This window comes from Ornithorhynchus anatinus, chromosome X1 (genome assembly GCF_004115215.2).
Source record: "Ornithorhynchus anatinus isolate Pmale09 chromosome X1, mOrnAna1.pri.v4, whole genome shotgun sequence".
NCBI classification, from domain to species: domain Eukaryota; kingdom Metazoa; phylum Chordata; class Mammalia; order Monotremata; family Ornithorhynchidae; genus Ornithorhynchus; species Ornithorhynchus anatinus.
The window spans coordinates 78,940,241-78,956,951 of record NC_041749.1 but is presented as its reverse complement, the minus strand read 5'-3'; the positions used below and the strand labels follow the sequence as shown (position 1 = coordinate 78,956,951).

The following is a 16,711-nucleotide window of genomic DNA, read 5'->3' as shown; positions in this document are numbered from 1 at the left end:
GAACTTACTGCTGTCACCAAATTCTGCTACCTAAGGCAGTACTCCACCCAATGATATAGATAGAGAAATAGAATCAAGTTGGCCAGCTTGGCTTTTAGAAGATTGACAGACAGAATGTAGCATGAATGGGATATCAAGCTTATTCCAGATCGAATTTATATGAGTCTGTGGTGGGGCTCAACCTTCTACATGGCTGAGAGACTGGATATACCACAAAAGGCATACCCAGTTTCTTGAGTCCTAAGAGGAGAAATTCAGTTAAAACTAAATTTTCCTCATTTTATTACTGAAAAATGGGCAAATGAATGGTTTTGCAACTGAGGTTGATTTCATTCTGCACTAGATCTTGATACCAGAAGCCAAATAATAGCCTAGAGTGAATTTTAATGGGAAGAGGTCAGATCCATAGTAATTAAGAATAAGGACCATTAGAAGAGAGCCAAATCTGATCAGCAAATCTTTACTTGCCAAATAATTCCTGTGAGATTTGACAGGAGCAACTCACTGAAAACATGAGGAATTTGCTGACTTCAGTGGACCACTGCTTGATAAGAATAGGGTGCACCTGAAATCCCTTTTTTGGTTTGCCTGGCTGTCGGTTACATGAACATCCCAATATCAGCTGCCAAATAGTTATTTTCAGCTGTCCACATGATTTCTTTCTAAGACCAGATTTCTTTCTAAGCTTGTTGGTTCCATGCCAAAGTGAAATGAAAAAATGAAGAGACCATGAGGCAAAGAGAATACCAAGGGAACTGTCTCTTTACTTGTCTTAGACTGTGAGCCCTATGTAGGACAGGGACTGTGTCCGACCTAACTGTCTTGTGTCTACCCCAGCACTTAGAACAGTGCTTGACACACAGTAAGCGCTTAAGAAGTATTGTTAAAAAAAATAGCAGCTATGACTACCAGGCCACATAATGAAATGGAGAATTCTTGGTGGTCATAGGGACTAGTGGGGAGCATTTCCTTAGAGACTAGGTTGCCACCATTAAATCTGTGCTTTCTTCAGAAAGGCCTGGGTGGCCCAAATCAAATACAATGGCTCTGCATCCCATTCCTAAAATGAACACTTCTCTGGAAGGTTACCTTTCCAATTCAACAATGTGGTGGAGGCTGTTGGAACAACAGAGTGTAAGATTGTAGTCAGTAGAATTTCAATTCACATGTGCATTTAGAAACCACTGGGAATTCCACAAGAAGTGCTGAAAATGTGCTCTCTCCAAGATAGGTGAGCTGGAGGTGACTTTTCTAGGTAGAAGGCATTAAGATCAAGCTGATTGATGAGAATGAACCAGCAGGCCAGTCACCTGTGCAAACTAGTACATGCCCAAAGACTAAGAGAAATCAGGCATCTGTCAGTATCAGAATGTCCCAGAACAGTGTGGAAAGTAGTGTGACCTAGTGGATATAGCACAGGCCTGGGAGCCAGGGGACCTGGGTTTTAATCCCAGCTCTGCCACTACCTGCCATGTAACCTTGGGCAAGTCACTTAATTTCTCTGTACCCCAGTTTTCCCAAATGTAAAATGGAGATTCAATTCCTGTTCTCCCTCCTAATTAGACTGTGAGCCCCATGTGGGGCAGGGAGTGCATTTGGCTTAACTTCTAACTACCCCAGCACTTAGAACAGTGCTTGACACATAGTAAGTGCTTCACAGATACCATGAAAACAAATGAACAAACAAAAAACCCCCACATCTAGATATGGGCCTAGTAAGCCTACAAGAGAAGCTACATTTTACACTTTGGCAGAACAGGCATATGGAGCAGCAGCAGCACTGACCTACACTTAACCCTCTCCTACTCCCACCAAGTGATCTCTCAGAGAACATCACCCAGTGGACAAAGCCTCATTCCTGGAGGCTTTTCCCAGGGGCCTAGCATCCCAAGATCTGGCTAGTTCTTCTGGGTAATGGTACTCGGATCCTCCTCTTTGACAGGCTAACAAGTCCCTATTTTCTTTAGCCTTCTCTCTCAAGCCTAATTTGTTTCTGACTCTGGTTCCCATTTTATCAAAGAAAGTTGGCCCTTTTGATTGGGAAAGGAAAAGCAAAAATCCACATTCAGAAAAGAACTGCTTTCAGAAGGTTAAATTCAAGTTTCTAAATGCTATGAGATTTGGCCCAACTTGTGTAATAGCTTAATCATTACTGCTTTCCATATTCAAGATCAAAAACATAAGGTTTACCTCAGAGCCTCCTGAGCAGAGTGACTCCAGTGTATGTGACATTTAGTTTTCCCTTGGTTGACTCTCACCTATACTGAAAGGGAAATCTGTGCAGTTCTATATGACAATTCTATTTTATGAACATTGATCAGATTACCCAGTGCATCCCTGTGAAAAAGAATGAGAGAACAAAACATCAAGAAAACAAGATGCATTAGACCCAAACTTCTCTCTCAGCTTGTCAGTGGAAGCTATGAACACACTGAAAGTGATGTATTACATGATGTATTACAGGGCTCAGAGGCACTGAATTCTATTTTGGATTCCACCAGTGGTGTTTCTGATTTTGGACCAGCCATTTATTCATCGCTCATTGTTTCTCAGTTTCCCTACCCCTAAAAAAGGAATGGCAGGATGGCAGAGGGGATGAACTCAAGTTGTTTCAAGCATCTTCCCAGACTTTAAATGTGCTATACAACTCAAGGACCACACCTACAATTTGTATACTATTTGAATAACCTTAATATTTGTCCTTTTCTTCAAAATTCTCTTCCAGGTATTATCAAATCCACTGATGTCATCGGATCCTATTATTAATCCACACAGTCAGTCAGCATCACTGAAAACCTTTTTAAAACTCTTACCTCAAAAGCCTATTTCCTAAAAAAATGCCCTGTCACAAACACAACCGACGATCTTCTTGGTAAAAATACTTTCATACTACTTGAACTCCTTTCCCTTTTGTAACTGGCAAACTGTCACTTTCCCCATCTTCAAAACCCTCATACAATCACATCTCCTCCAGGAGGCCTTCCCTGACTTATCTCTCATCCTCCACCCCTCTACAAACACCACTGTATCACCTATGTACTTGGGTCCTCACTCCCTAAGCACTTAGGTATTCACTCCTGCCCTGCCCCCAACTGCACTTATGTACATACTGGGAAACGCTGTTGCAATCCCCTACCAGTAACTGATTTTAGTGGACATCTCACCAACTAGATTGTGAAGCTCCTTGAAGGCAAACAACGTGTCTACTACATTTACTGTTCTCTCCCAAGTGCTTAGTATGGTGCTCAATAAATACCACTGACTAGCCTGAAGAAGGATTTTTTTCCCTGCCAAATAGGACACATTAAAATGCTTTAGAGGAATTTCCAAGCAGAATCATTCTACTAATTGGGCTCACATCAATCAATGGTCAATTAATCAATGACATTTACTATGTGCCAAGCACTGTACTAAGACACTTGGGAGATTACAATACAAAATTCCCTGACCACATCACGCTTACAGTCTAAAGGGAGCCTACAATCTGGAGTGTATTAACCCAGCTTTGTCCATGACATATTTTATATTCAAGACAACTTTCTGGGGGACAAAACAATAAATAACTTGACCGCTCTCTACAGACATAAAATGACAGCCCACATTTCAACTGGACTGATGACTGAATGTACACACAAGGCTTTGAATTCTGCACAGGCTGACAGGAAAAGGAGCCAGTACATATGCAGTTCAAAGACTGTATACTTGGGTAAAGGGCAGCTTGGCACTAGGAACTCTTTATTCACCACAGAAAGCATCCCTGGAGCCAATCCCATTAGATAAGCAGGTAATTCCACTAATCACAACTAAAAAGATATGTGTGCCAAGTAAGTCAGGGGAGCATAAATCTTTTCATAAAGGCAAATATAATTACTTTTGGTAGAAAACTGAGATTGAATAAAGTTAATGATGTTTTCCAATAGTCTTTCAGAATCATTACAATAAACAGAAAGGTCCTCAATGGGGCATTTGTGAAGATTGCCAAATAAGGTTAGTAAATCAAGATACATGGCTCAACCAGTTCAGCTACCTAGGATCAAAAAACCCACCAAATAAATCTCAAAAATGGCTTGAATTCTAAAAATTATTCATTTTTAGGGGGGGTAAATCTAGTAAAACATCCATTACCTACCATTCCCTTTGTCATTCACAGAAATAATTTGGAAGTCAAAAATGTTCATGATCCCCTTCACCCCATCACCCCCTCCCTAACTGCTGAAGTGTAGGGGAGATAAACCGCATAGACTGTGAGTCCCATATGGGACATGGACTGTGCCTGAACTGATTAACTTGTAGCTACCCCCACGCTTAGTATAGTGCTTGGCATATAGTAAGCGCTTAACAAATACTATTCAAAAACAATGTTCAAGTGATCCACTTTTCAAATTATTTTTAATTTGACACTACGATACCATCTGTTACAAAAATAATAATTACAAATGGTATTTTTTACAGACTTAACAAATAGCGCAATTATTATGTGCCAGACACTAAGCCCTGGGGTAGACAGAAGATAATCGGGTCAGACACAGTGCCACACGGGGACTCACAGTCTAAGGGGACTCCGTGGTTTACCCTGCCAAGTCAGTTTACTGGTAAATGCCAAACTTTCAAAAAAAGGAGAAATTAAAGTAAGCACAGAATATAAATGGAAATTCTAAATGACTCAAACAAGATGAAAGGATGGTGGGCTAAATGCTTAGTGGTCTTCAAAATATCCCATCTCATACTACAAGGTCCCTTGCAAACGAGAATTGAGCAGACAGCAAAAATACATCTTTGCTTCCTATTTGCCCCTTAAATTTTCTCATTTAGTATATAGAGCATATAGTTAGTTGCATATTCAATTATATCTTCAAAATTCCATCCTGATATAATTGTACTGCTGACTTTTATATCATCTTGCTACCTCTATTTGTAAATTATCTTTGTCTTTCCTCGTTAGATGAAAAGCTGCTTGAGGGCAGGGAATATGAGTCTTGTTTTTGTTATATGCTGCAAGCATTGAGTCCAGTGCTTCACACTCAGTGGGCACTAAGATACCATTGATTGATTTTCCACTATAAAAATGGAATCAGCAAAGGCCACCAAAATGGCCAAGTGAAAGATATGTGACGCTGCCTACTAGCCTGAATGAACAATGTGACTGATGTGACAATGGGTCACGTTAGCCTGTCCAAAATAAAAAAGCCTTAAATATAAAAATCTTTAAGGAGTTGGATTTTCTTGGACCAGGTTGAAAGGATGACATCCTTAAAATATTAAAGTCTCATTAGAAATTAAGGTCACGTCATCTTCAAATTAATTTTCCAGGTAAATGGTTTTACAACTATTTACAGGCTCTGAAGATAGCCATAAATATTTTACAAATCTAAGGAGAGATGCATTATAAGAAACCAAATTCCCATTTATTTGTGATTTCTCTCTTCTTGAGGGGAGGTGATGATCATCAAAGAGTTTAGAGAGGCAATCCATAAGGACAAATTCTCAGTCATTCCCCGGCTGCACACTCTGTGTATTTTCAGAGAGACAATGTAACACTACATTGTTTCTGTAGATAAAGTTCTCAGGTTTGTTTGCCACATTGGGCCATTTTCGCACCCAAAATAAATTGCTTTTTCTCACTCCAAGATTGTAAAAAAGCACAGTTAATTACAAAGGCTGTCATACTGGCACATTGCCTGGGTGCTACACAGATAATATGATATTTGTAGAAAATAAATTATTTTTAACTAATTGCTTCAACTTGAGCCACTTGGTTACACTGGCTAGGAAAAACTCTGAGGAATCATTTTAATTTCCCCCAAACTGATATCATCTCGGTCATCACACTACATGGACAGGTAAAAATTAAAAAAAAAAAATTGGATTCCTGATCGCTAGTCAAAACTTCAACCAATTTTTCAGAATCACTGCAGAATGAGGAGATCTATGTGGGGCATCATGTTTCCAAATATTAGAATCAGTTTTTCAGGACATTGATTAGCTCTCATCTGCAGACTGTTAGAATGATCTGATATTTAAAATTGTGTTGTTCTGGAGAGAATGAGGTCTGCAATCATATTTCAATTTAGCTATGACTGCATTTCTTTCAACCATTTTGATGTAATTGAGAAACAAAAATAAATGAATACATTTACATCCTTTAAACGTTAGTCACCCATGGTTCTTGTTTTAGATTAGGAAGACTTACACTTTAAATAAAGATAATGAAAATTCTTGATTGCTCTTCCATTCCTCCCCATTTTTTCCTCCCAAAAGAGAATCAGAAAATCAAAATTGTTTTGGTGGTGGGGACCCTCTGTTCATGAGGCGTAAGAAGCAAAGAGCAGGTCCATTGTCATGGGAAGTTATGAACCTTAATCAAAAGCCCTGAGTTGGGAAAACAGTCAAAAATGAGTCATATGATTTGTGGGAAATGAATACATTTGATTTTGAAATATTTCACCACAGGGAAATATATTGCATGTTTATAATCAAACAAAGCTCCTTCCAGTGAAAACGAATCTCAGCTACTGTTCCTTCAAAATCAACCCCAGGAACTACTTCTTTTATCAGTAGTCACTTAAAAACAAACAATAAACCATTCATTTGCACAGGACTTTACTATCATCTAGGGCATCCAATAGTGCTGAGGAGTGGATTCATTTTGTACCACCTTCATTTTATAGACAAGCAAACCAAAGCTCAACAGTCTCTGCCTCAGGTTTAGGACCCATGCCTCTCTTCCCCAGAACATTCAATTGATAGGGACCAGGGCACTGTAGCTCGTTATGGGCAGGGAATGTGTCTGCTAATTCTGCTGTATCGTACTCTCTCAAGTATTTAGGACAGTGCTCTGTATGTAGTAAGTGCTCAAAAAACTGATTGATCGACTGATTCTCTTCAAGTCTGTTTGGAGGCACTAGTCTAGGGAGTGAAAGAATAGTATGGTACAGTGGGTAGAGCTTGGGACTGGGAGTCAGAAGGTCATGGGTTCTAATCCCAGCTCCACCACTTGTCTGCTATGTAACGTTGGGCCAGTCACTTAACTTCTCTGTGTCTCAGTTACCTCATCTGTAAAATGGGAATTAAGGCTGTGAGCCCCATGTAGGATATGGACTGTGTTCATCCTGATTAATTTGTATCTACCGCAGGGCTTAATACAGTGCCTGGAACGTATGAAGTGCCTAACAAATACTATAAAAAAGATATGGATATAATTGATGTGGGGCTGGGGTTAGGGTGACTATCAAAGTGCCTAAAGGGGGCAGACCCAAGTGCAGAGGCGATGCAGAAGGGAGGGTGACTAGGGTGTGCAAAAAAGAGGTTAGTTGGGGACAACCTTTTGGAGGAGATGGTATTAAAGACATTCTTCTGCCAGTGCCATTCTCTTTGAGAACAAAGGACAAGGTTAAGGTAGCTGACAGGGTAGTGGGGCCAGGAAGGTTGGAGGTGTGTCAGGGAATACCTCTCAGAGGAGTGGCTCTTCAGGAGGACTTTGAAGGTGGGAAGGGACATGGTTTAGTGGATTTGAAGGGAGAGAGAGTTCAATGCAGGGGGAAGGCACACAGTATGCACTCAAATACCATTGAGTGATTGATTGAATGTGTTTGCAATATGAGAATTATAAGTGAGGAACCGTCAAAGTTATTTTTGGAAGAACAAATAATGCAAACTGGAAATGTAGAGGAAGAAAAGAGTGGATAGGTAAGAGAGAGACAGTCAGTGGAAAGCTGGGATTAGGAGTTTGTTTTATGGAAGAAACCGTTGGAGGATTGTGAAGAAGGGATTAATATGTTCTTGGCAGTATTTTAGAAGGATGATGTAGGATAGATTGCAGAGGGGAGGGATGACCAGTAAGAAGGATGTTACAGCTGGGAGTTGAAGAGTGCTTGAACCAGAGTGGTGGTAGTAAGGTAGGAGAGGAAGGAGTGAATCTGGGAAATATTGTAGAACAAAAACTGATGGAAGTTGGGGAGACACCAAATATGGGAGGGAAATGGGAGAAAGGAGCTCATGATGACATCAAGGTGGTGAGTTTCTGGGACTAGGAAGATGATGGTGTAGACAATAGCAATGGGAAAGTTGGGAAAAGGAGAAGGTTTAGGAGGGAAGTCAAATAATTTGATTTTGGACATATCGAGTTTGATGTGCTGGAGGGTCATCCAAATGGTTATGCCCTGGAGTTAAGACCATTTTTGAGATTGTAATAGAGTCAATAGGATAGTGGGAGATGTAGATTTGGGAGTCAGCTGAGTGTTAAGAATAATGGTATTTGTTAAGTGCTCACTATGTGCAGAGCACTGTTCTAAGCGCTGGGGTAGATACAGGATAATCAGATTGTCCCACGTGGGGCTCACATTTTTTTTTAAAATCCCATTTTACAAATGAGGTAATTGAGGCACAGAGAAGTTAAGTGACTTGCCCAAGGTCACACAGCAGACAAGTTGCATAGCCGGGATTAGAACCCATGACCTCTGACTCTCAAGCCCAGGCTCTTTCTACTAAGCCACGCTGCTTCTCTCCAGAAACCAAATTAGATTATGAGTGCCCCAAGAGATTAAATATAGAGTGAGAAGAGTCTAGATCGAGGACTGAGACTTATAAAAACACACAGTTTAAGGTGCTGAGCAGTAGAAGAGCCATGAAAAAACCCCTGAGAATGACTGCCTTGAGATAGGAAGAGAACAAGAGTACTGTATTGGTAAAACTAAAATTGTAGATAATTTATAATGTTGAAGACAGCCGTCAGGTGGAGGAGAATTAGGTGGGGGAACACCCATTTGCTTTTATCAGAAGGTCTTCATGCATCCTATGAAGAACAATTTTACTGGGGCAGTCTGATGCATGCTTTGATCAGCCTATTGATCTCACAACTATATTTTATATTCACTGATCCTGTCTTTTTGTGCCTAGAGCAATGATGATGGTTTTTACCTTCATCTAGAGGTGGAGCCCCATTCTCCATGTGGAGATGAGAAGCTACCACTCCATCTATTTCTCCCTTTAAAATCAGAAACAGAAGGAAAAAGGAAGAAAACAACAATGAAAGCAAATTGAGAGGAAGTTGAAAAGTTCCCAAGTGAGTAAGTGAGCATTTGTGGAAAAAAAAAAGCCAACAAAAAACACACACAAGCAAAAACAGCAGGCTCAGCAACAAAGAAGCTGAGCTCAGTCTAAGGGTCATCCAGGCATTTAAGAAATACCATGTATCCTTGAGGCACAGCACTGAGGCTCCTGAAGAGCCATTTGTTATACAAGACTCTCCATCTTCCCCCAAGAATTTCTGATGATTTTCAGCAAGTTAAACCAATAAACCACCTAGAAAAACCACCCCCCACCTGCTAATAGCTTACTTTGTTAGAGAAAAACATGTCGTGGGCTAACAAAAAATCACAGAATGGGATCCTAGATAACCATGTAGAAGAGATACATAATATTCTGAACAGGATTTGGAATTTAGTGTGGTAAGGAATGACATAAAAACAGGAATTGCTGTAAAACGTCCAAGTACGAGAGAGTGGAGAGAACTATTACTAGAGCCAGGGGTGGGGCAGATTACAGTTTAAAGCCCTGGGTAACCTTGCTACATTTAGCTGGCTCTGAGGACTAGGCTAAACCCTCCAGAAACCTGGCCAAGTTTGGGTCACACTCCCAGGCCCTTGACGTCTCCTTTATAAAGCTGGTTTGGGGCTGAGTGGCTGAGGCTAGGACACTATGACACGTGGGTGGTGCTTTGGGCATGCAATATGGTCCCTGAAAGCTGCTGAAACTAGAAGTCCCAGCAGTCCATGGGGGTCCACCACCAGCCCATCATCAATCAATCAATAATATTTGTTTGAGAGCTTACTATGTGCAGAGCACTGCACTAAGTGCTTGGGAGAGTACAACATAATAGAGTTGGTAGACAAGTTCCCTGCCCACAACGAGCTTACAGTCTTGAATTCATAGAGCACTCATATTTTTCCAAAGTGCTTTCACATCATTTATCTCAGTGTTATCTTTGAATATCCCTGTGAGATGTGGAGTTCAAGTAATACTATCCCCATTTGACAAATGAAGGAACTGCAACACAGAAAGAAAATGTCTTCCTCAAGCAGGTCAGTGGTAGGGCTGAAACTTAAGATACAGTTCTTCTGACTCTTCTAGACGCTAAGCTCACTGTGGGTAGAGAACATGTCTACCAACTCTATTATATTGATGACGGAACTTCCCGACAGAAGTGGCAAATGAACCACAGTCCTGAGCTGTCAGCTATGAAAACCTGGGCAAGGAATTGATTAGAGTGCAATATCTCTAGTACTCTCTTGTTCCTACCAGTCACATTCCCATTGGGGTGCAGAGTGCAACAAATGATTGCGGACATGGGGGTGTGACTTTTTTATGGTACTTGTTAAGTGCTTACTATGTGCTGGGCACTATACAAAGCACTGGGGTAGACGCAAGCTAATCATGTTGGACACAGTCCATATCCCACATTCAATCATTCAATCATATTTATTGAGCTCTTACTGTGTGCAGAGCACTGTACTAAGCACTTGGGGGAGTTCAATATAACACTAAACAGACATATTCCCTGCCCACAATGAGTTTACAGTCTAGAGAGGGCTTGCGTGGGGCTTACAGTCTTAATCCCCATTTTAGGGTTGAGGAAATTGAGGCACAGAGAAGTTAAGTGACTTGCCCAAGGTCACACAGTAGACAAGTGGCAGAGCTGGGTTTAGAACCCAAGTCCTTTTGACTCCCAGGCCTGTGCTCTATCCACTAAGCCATGCTGCTTCTCAAAGGCTCTACTGCAAAAACATATTGCAAAGAAATATAAGCTCCCTGTGGGCAGGGAACATGTCTACCAAATCTGCTATATTGGTACTCTCCCAAGCGCTTAGTACAGTGCTCTGCACACTGTAAGTGCTCAATCAATCAATCGTATTTTTTGAGTGTTTACCGTGTGCCGAACACTGTACAATATAACAGAGTTGGTGGATACGTTCCTTACCCATAACAAGTTTACAGTCTGAATATAACTAATTGGTTGACTGAAGTGCATTTGCTTGTGCATATGAGTTAGTCACAGACAGAACCAGGACAAATATCCAGTATCCATTCCAAGAACAATGTTCTTTCTAGTGGAACAACAACAGGCCAGTATATGAGACTAAGCTATCCTAGATGTTTTAATACCATTCAGATAGGGATAAAGCTGAGAGAGTGGAGCAAAAATGAACTGTCCCCAACCTGATTAGCTTGTATCTATCACAGTGCTTAGGACAGTGCCTGTCATGTAATAGGGGGTTAGGAGAAGCAGCGTGGCTCAGTGGAAAGAGCATGGGCTTTGGAGTCAGGGTTCATGAGTTCGAATCCCAGCTCTGCCACTTGTCGGCTGTGTGACTGTGGGCAAGTCACTTAACTTCTCTGTGCCTCAGTTCCCTCATCTGTAAAATGGGGATTAAGACTGTGAGCCCCACGTGGGACAACCTGATTCCCCTATGTCTATCCCAGCACTTAGAACAGTGCTTGGCACATAGTAAGCGCTTAACAAATACCAACATTATTTAACAAATACCATTAAAAAATGGCAGATAAACTTCAATGTGAGCAAGTACACCTGGGGAAAATAATTCAAATTACAACTGCATGATGATGGAGCTAGTCATCTCTAAGCTATTCATCATGACTTCTGAAAGAGACCTTAGAATTACTGTTGACTCTTCTTAATCCAATCAGTCAACAGTATTTAGTGAGTACCTATTGTATTCAGAGTACTATACTAAGTACTGGGGAGAGTACAATTAGTGTAGTAGAACACTAGGTGCAGCACTAATCTCCACACTTAAGAAGGATATAGTAGAGGGTTACGCGCGATGTTGCCTTCCTTGATCTCCATCCTAACGTTTTCAGATATGCGGTCTAATATCCCTAGGCCTACAGAGAAGGGCAACCAAGACATTAGGGAGATGGAAAAGCTTCCACATGAGTCTTAAAAGATTTGGCTCATCAGCTTGGAAAGATGACTGCTGAATGAGGACATAACCGAAGTCCACAAAAGCATGAGAGGGGTTGCTAGGCTAAACACAGAGATGTTCACCAAATCGAACAACAACAGTGTGGGAGGCAGGGCAGTGGGAAACTAATTGAAGCCTGAAAGTAGTAGAATCAATGTACGAAGCCTTGTGGTCTAGTGGAAAGAGCATGGGCCTGAAATTTGAGGACCTGGGTTCTAATCCCTGCTCTACCAATTGTCTGCTGGATGACCTTGAGCAAATCACTTAACTTCTCTGGGCCTCAGTTTCCTCATCTGTAAAATGGGAATTAAATCCTCCTCCCTCCATCTTAGCATGTGAGCCCCATGTCAGATAGGGACTGTGTCCAACCTGATTATCTTGTATCTACCCCAGCACTTAATACAGTGCTTGGCACACAGTAAGCACTTAACAAGTACCATAAAAAATCAAAACAAAAGGAAACATGGACTTTGTTACCACTGGAAGTTATGCAAGCAGAAAATACAAGTAGATTCAAGGGGATTTTAGAGAAATTCATGGGTAAAATGTCCATAATTGTTACTGGAGGTAAAGGGAAGAGATCAGGGACATTAGATGGTACATCCATAAACCTTAGGATGGTTGTCAAGGAAGGCAATCATCACATTGTTCTGTTAAGAATTATGTTACCCTTGTTGGGAACAGAATACTGGACTAAGTGAACCATTGGCCTGATTTAGTAATAACGTTTCTTGTACTCTTATTGTTTTTCATTGTTGGAAGGCAGCAAGGCCTAGTGGAATGAGCTCAGAGACAGACGTTCTAGTCTTAGTTTGCCACTGGCCTGCAATTTGACCCCAGTCACTTAACCTCTCTATTACTCAGTTTCCTCATCTGTAAAATGGGGAGAATAATAACTGCCTCTCACTACCCAACAGGGATGTTCTGAGAATAAAAATAACTGATGTCCAAGTGTTTGGGGAAGACAAAAGTGGTTTACAAATTCAAATGTTTTTATTGAAGATGCTGTTAATGACAGCATCATTATCCATGTGTGTGGGTGTGACTGCATAAGACCAATATGTAAACAGTGTGCGAAAAGCAATTTCCCTCACTGCATATGTTTTAAGATTGCCCTTGGATTTGCTGCTATTGTTTGCGGTGGTGGTTACCAGCAAGAGATTCTCTCTCAAACAGTCACACTTATGGATGCAGTGTCATTTTCAAACTGAAGGTCAAATCTCATCTTGAGTTTACCACGCAGGCTTCCCAATTCCTTTGCTTAAAATAAGTCATCCTGACTGCCTGTTGCACATCAACTTAGTTTGTCTTCTGCTATTTTCCAGGAGCCTACAGCTATAATACAATTTGAAGACCTGAATCCTTACAGAATTTATTCCATTTGGTCAGTTTACATTGGTCCTTTTTCAATTGCCCACATAGCAGCCACTTAGGTCACCTGCCGTTGTCCACCATCTTCACATGCATGGAACAGTCTTCCCTGATTAATTAGCAACACCTCATGTCATATCAATCCAATAGCCACCTCTTGCATTTATGTATCTGTTTATATCCTTCCTCACACTTGTGTATAACTAAATATTCAACTGCACTTTCAATAGATTCATTCTAAGTCCATGTCAGTAAATATCTTTATGTCTGCCTCTGCCATTAGAATGTAAGCTCATGTGAACATGGAACATGTCTTGTATTTCTCTTGTTTTTTCCCAAAGTACTTTTAGTGCTATGCATCACACTCCTGAATAAATTACTTTGCTCAATAAACACAATTATGACTCTTACTATTACTACAATTAGCAGCACAGCTGTGTTTCAGGGAGCATGGCTATGATGTGATAGATTAGCTACTTTCAAGACCTTGTTGTTGGCTATCCTGCCTTATCTTTTAATTTCCATAAGTAAGGTTGAGGAAACTTGGGGAAAAACAAGAAGTCATCTGTGACATTTTGGTTAATTCTAGTCTCACAGCCAAAAAGAAGGGTGCCTGTATAACTCTTCTGAAAATCTTTAGTATGTTCTGGGGCTTCACAGTCTATTTATTAAATGCTTACAATAGGCAAAAAAAACCCTCTACTGAGCACTAGGAAGGAAACACAGAGATTGATTCAGTTATGGTCCCTTTCAATCAATGGTATTTATTGAGTGCTTACTGTAGGCAGAGAACTGTGCTAAGCATATGGGAGAGTACAATATAACAGAGTGGGCAGACACGTTCCCTGCCTACAATGGCCCTGTCCACAAAGAGCTTGCAATCCAAAATGGGGAGGGAGGACAGACTAGAAAGTGTTAATAATTAAAATGACAGAACTGGGGGAAAATGATAATGATAATAATAATAACTGTGGTATTTGCTAAGTGCTTACTATGTGCCATGCACTCTACTAAGGACTGGGGTGGATACAAACAAATTAGGTTGAACATAGTCCCTGCCCCACATGGGGCTCACAGTCTCAATACCCATTTTACAGATGAGGTAACTGAGGCACAGAGAAGTGAAGTGACTTGCCCAAGGCCAAACAGCAAATGGAAGAGCTGGGATTAGAACCCATGGCCTTCTGATTCCCTGGCCTGTGCTTTATCCACGAAGCCATGCTAGAGCAACTGAACAGATAGAACAGCAAAAGTGCAACCAAAGTTTTACTGTACAGTCCTCGGAAAACCCACAGAGCAGGGCAAACAATCCTGTGGGAAGAACTACCACAACCTTTCAAATGTTCTCAATTTCATGAGGTAGGGTCCTTCCTAGAGCTCCCCTCCAGAATGGGAGGGGAGAAGGCTGCCCTGGACCTTGGGAGCCTCTGATGTCAGAGGGGCTCTGAGCCATGTGCAACAGTTTTCAGCAGTGATTTCACACTGGTGCTATATGCTGGTTTGCCAGTCTTCCATATGGCACACTAAGTTCCCCATGGCACACTAACTTCCCCTATGCTGTCTTCTACTTTGATCCATCAGAAAATCATGGGACTGCCCAATTGGCAGAATCTGATGAGAGTTTTCATTCCTGGACAGTAAATAGGTTTCCAAAGTAAGATAAATGCCTCCAAATGCCTCCAAATCCACAAACCTGAAATCAGAGTCATGACCGTGACCTTCATTGGCCTGACTGTTGAGGGAAGGATTTTCAGTTTTTAATAAAATTCTGTCTGTAAAACAGATCTGTAAAACTTAATCCACCCAGAATTTGAACAGAAAAAAAGTGAAACATTTCAAACATCAAAACACATATTCAGAATAACATTTATTAAGCACCCACATCTGCACAGAGCTATGCAACATTTAAACTAAAAGGATAGAGTCCCAGCTACAAGGAGTATATAATCCTAAAATAACAGAAAGACAATTCATTACTAATCTCCCATAGTCTTATGGGCCAGGTAAATTCCAAACCCCATAAAATATGACTCTTTTAAGTTGCCTAAGCCTTTGCAAAACAAAAAAAGAAAAAGCCCACAAACATCCATCTTTCTTGACAGCATACTGTGTGGAGAGCCTCAGTAGGTGTTTAGATGTTTTTGCGTTCCCAAAAACTAGACATCAGTTTGCTAACAGATATAGAAAGGCTCCAATATCCATGAGGAGGAAAGTGAGGAACTCTTTTGTTCTAACTTTTAGTTCACTATTTAGGGCACAGCATATTCCCACAAGAAGTAAACTCCTGACCAGCAGGAAGGCCTCTACTGTGCCAAACTACAATTCTTCATGTACATAACATTCGATTTTTATAGGTAGTAAACATGGACATTTAACATCATTCAACCCCTGATCCATCATGGATATAACAGTGTTGCTTCTAGTAACAGGAACAATATGTATGTTCTGAGGGTTTCTTGTGCAGAGGAGGTGAGGCAGTGTATTTGGATCTGCTATCCTTGACCAATTTGTTTATTCATCCAAAGAGTGAAAAGAACAAAGCTGTCTGTTTCATCTCAAATGCCAATCAGTTTCATAATGTATATCTCTATTCCCAGGCCTGGCTCTGCTAAAAAAACATCCAGTTTTTGTGTGAGCTGCAACTCAAAGTTTCTTTTAATTAGACCAAGTCAACAGACATCACCTGCTGCTTTGCTCTTCTTGACTGAAGCACAGTGACCTTGAGGGATTTTTTACAAAGTTTTCACATAGATAAAGAAAAATAGATTCCACTTGTAGTTGTACTTCTCAACCAAACAATTTTAAATGCAGAGCACAAAATTTCTTGCATCATTGGTTTTGGCCTAATCAGACCACTAGTCAGAGAGAAATCAAAGCACATGGTTTCATTAAATCAGCAAACTTCACAAGGACCATGATGACACAAAAAACATTAATTAGAGACATACCTGATACTTCTTGAGCTTTCACCTTCAGACCTATAAAGTGATAGAACAAATGCATACTTAGAATTCTGTTTACCATTCTCTTTTGGAAAATAAACACATTCATCTATCTCTACTTAGACCTAGTCCATCTACTCTTATTAGTGAGAAAGGTGAGAATTCCAGAAGAGGCAAAACCGGACAGTGAGTTCATTTTATTCTGTATCTGGTTCCAGCGCATTTCCAAAGTATTGGTTCTATTTTAAGTAACAAGAAATCAATTACACTATGTTAAAGAGGAGACAAGTGTGAAAGTCAATAAAGGACCATTAGACTGCATCACAAATACTTGAACTTTCCAAAGCCCCTTGAACCTTTTGAAGACATTGTTTGAAGAATCATAGATTAATACTTCACTTTCTGTTAACAAAAAGA

The 16,711-nt window shown here is 40.6% G+C and overlaps 1 protein-coding gene across 2 annotated transcripts in view; it reads right to left on the bottom strand.

Moving 5' to 3' along the window:
* The window catches only part of IQSEC1 (IQ motif and Sec7 domain ArfGEF 1), a 661,275-nt gene that overhangs the window by 470,191 nt on the left and 174,373 nt on the right, over window positions 1-16,711 (bottom strand). For both annotated transcript variants that reach the window (XM_029050996.2, XM_029051004.2), the window contains exon 3: window positions 16,301-16,330. In XM_029050996.2, the coding sequence (XP_028906829.1) occupies window positions 16,301-16,330 (30 nt within the window). The remainder of the gene's footprint in view (window positions 1-16,300; window positions 16,331-16,711) is intronic.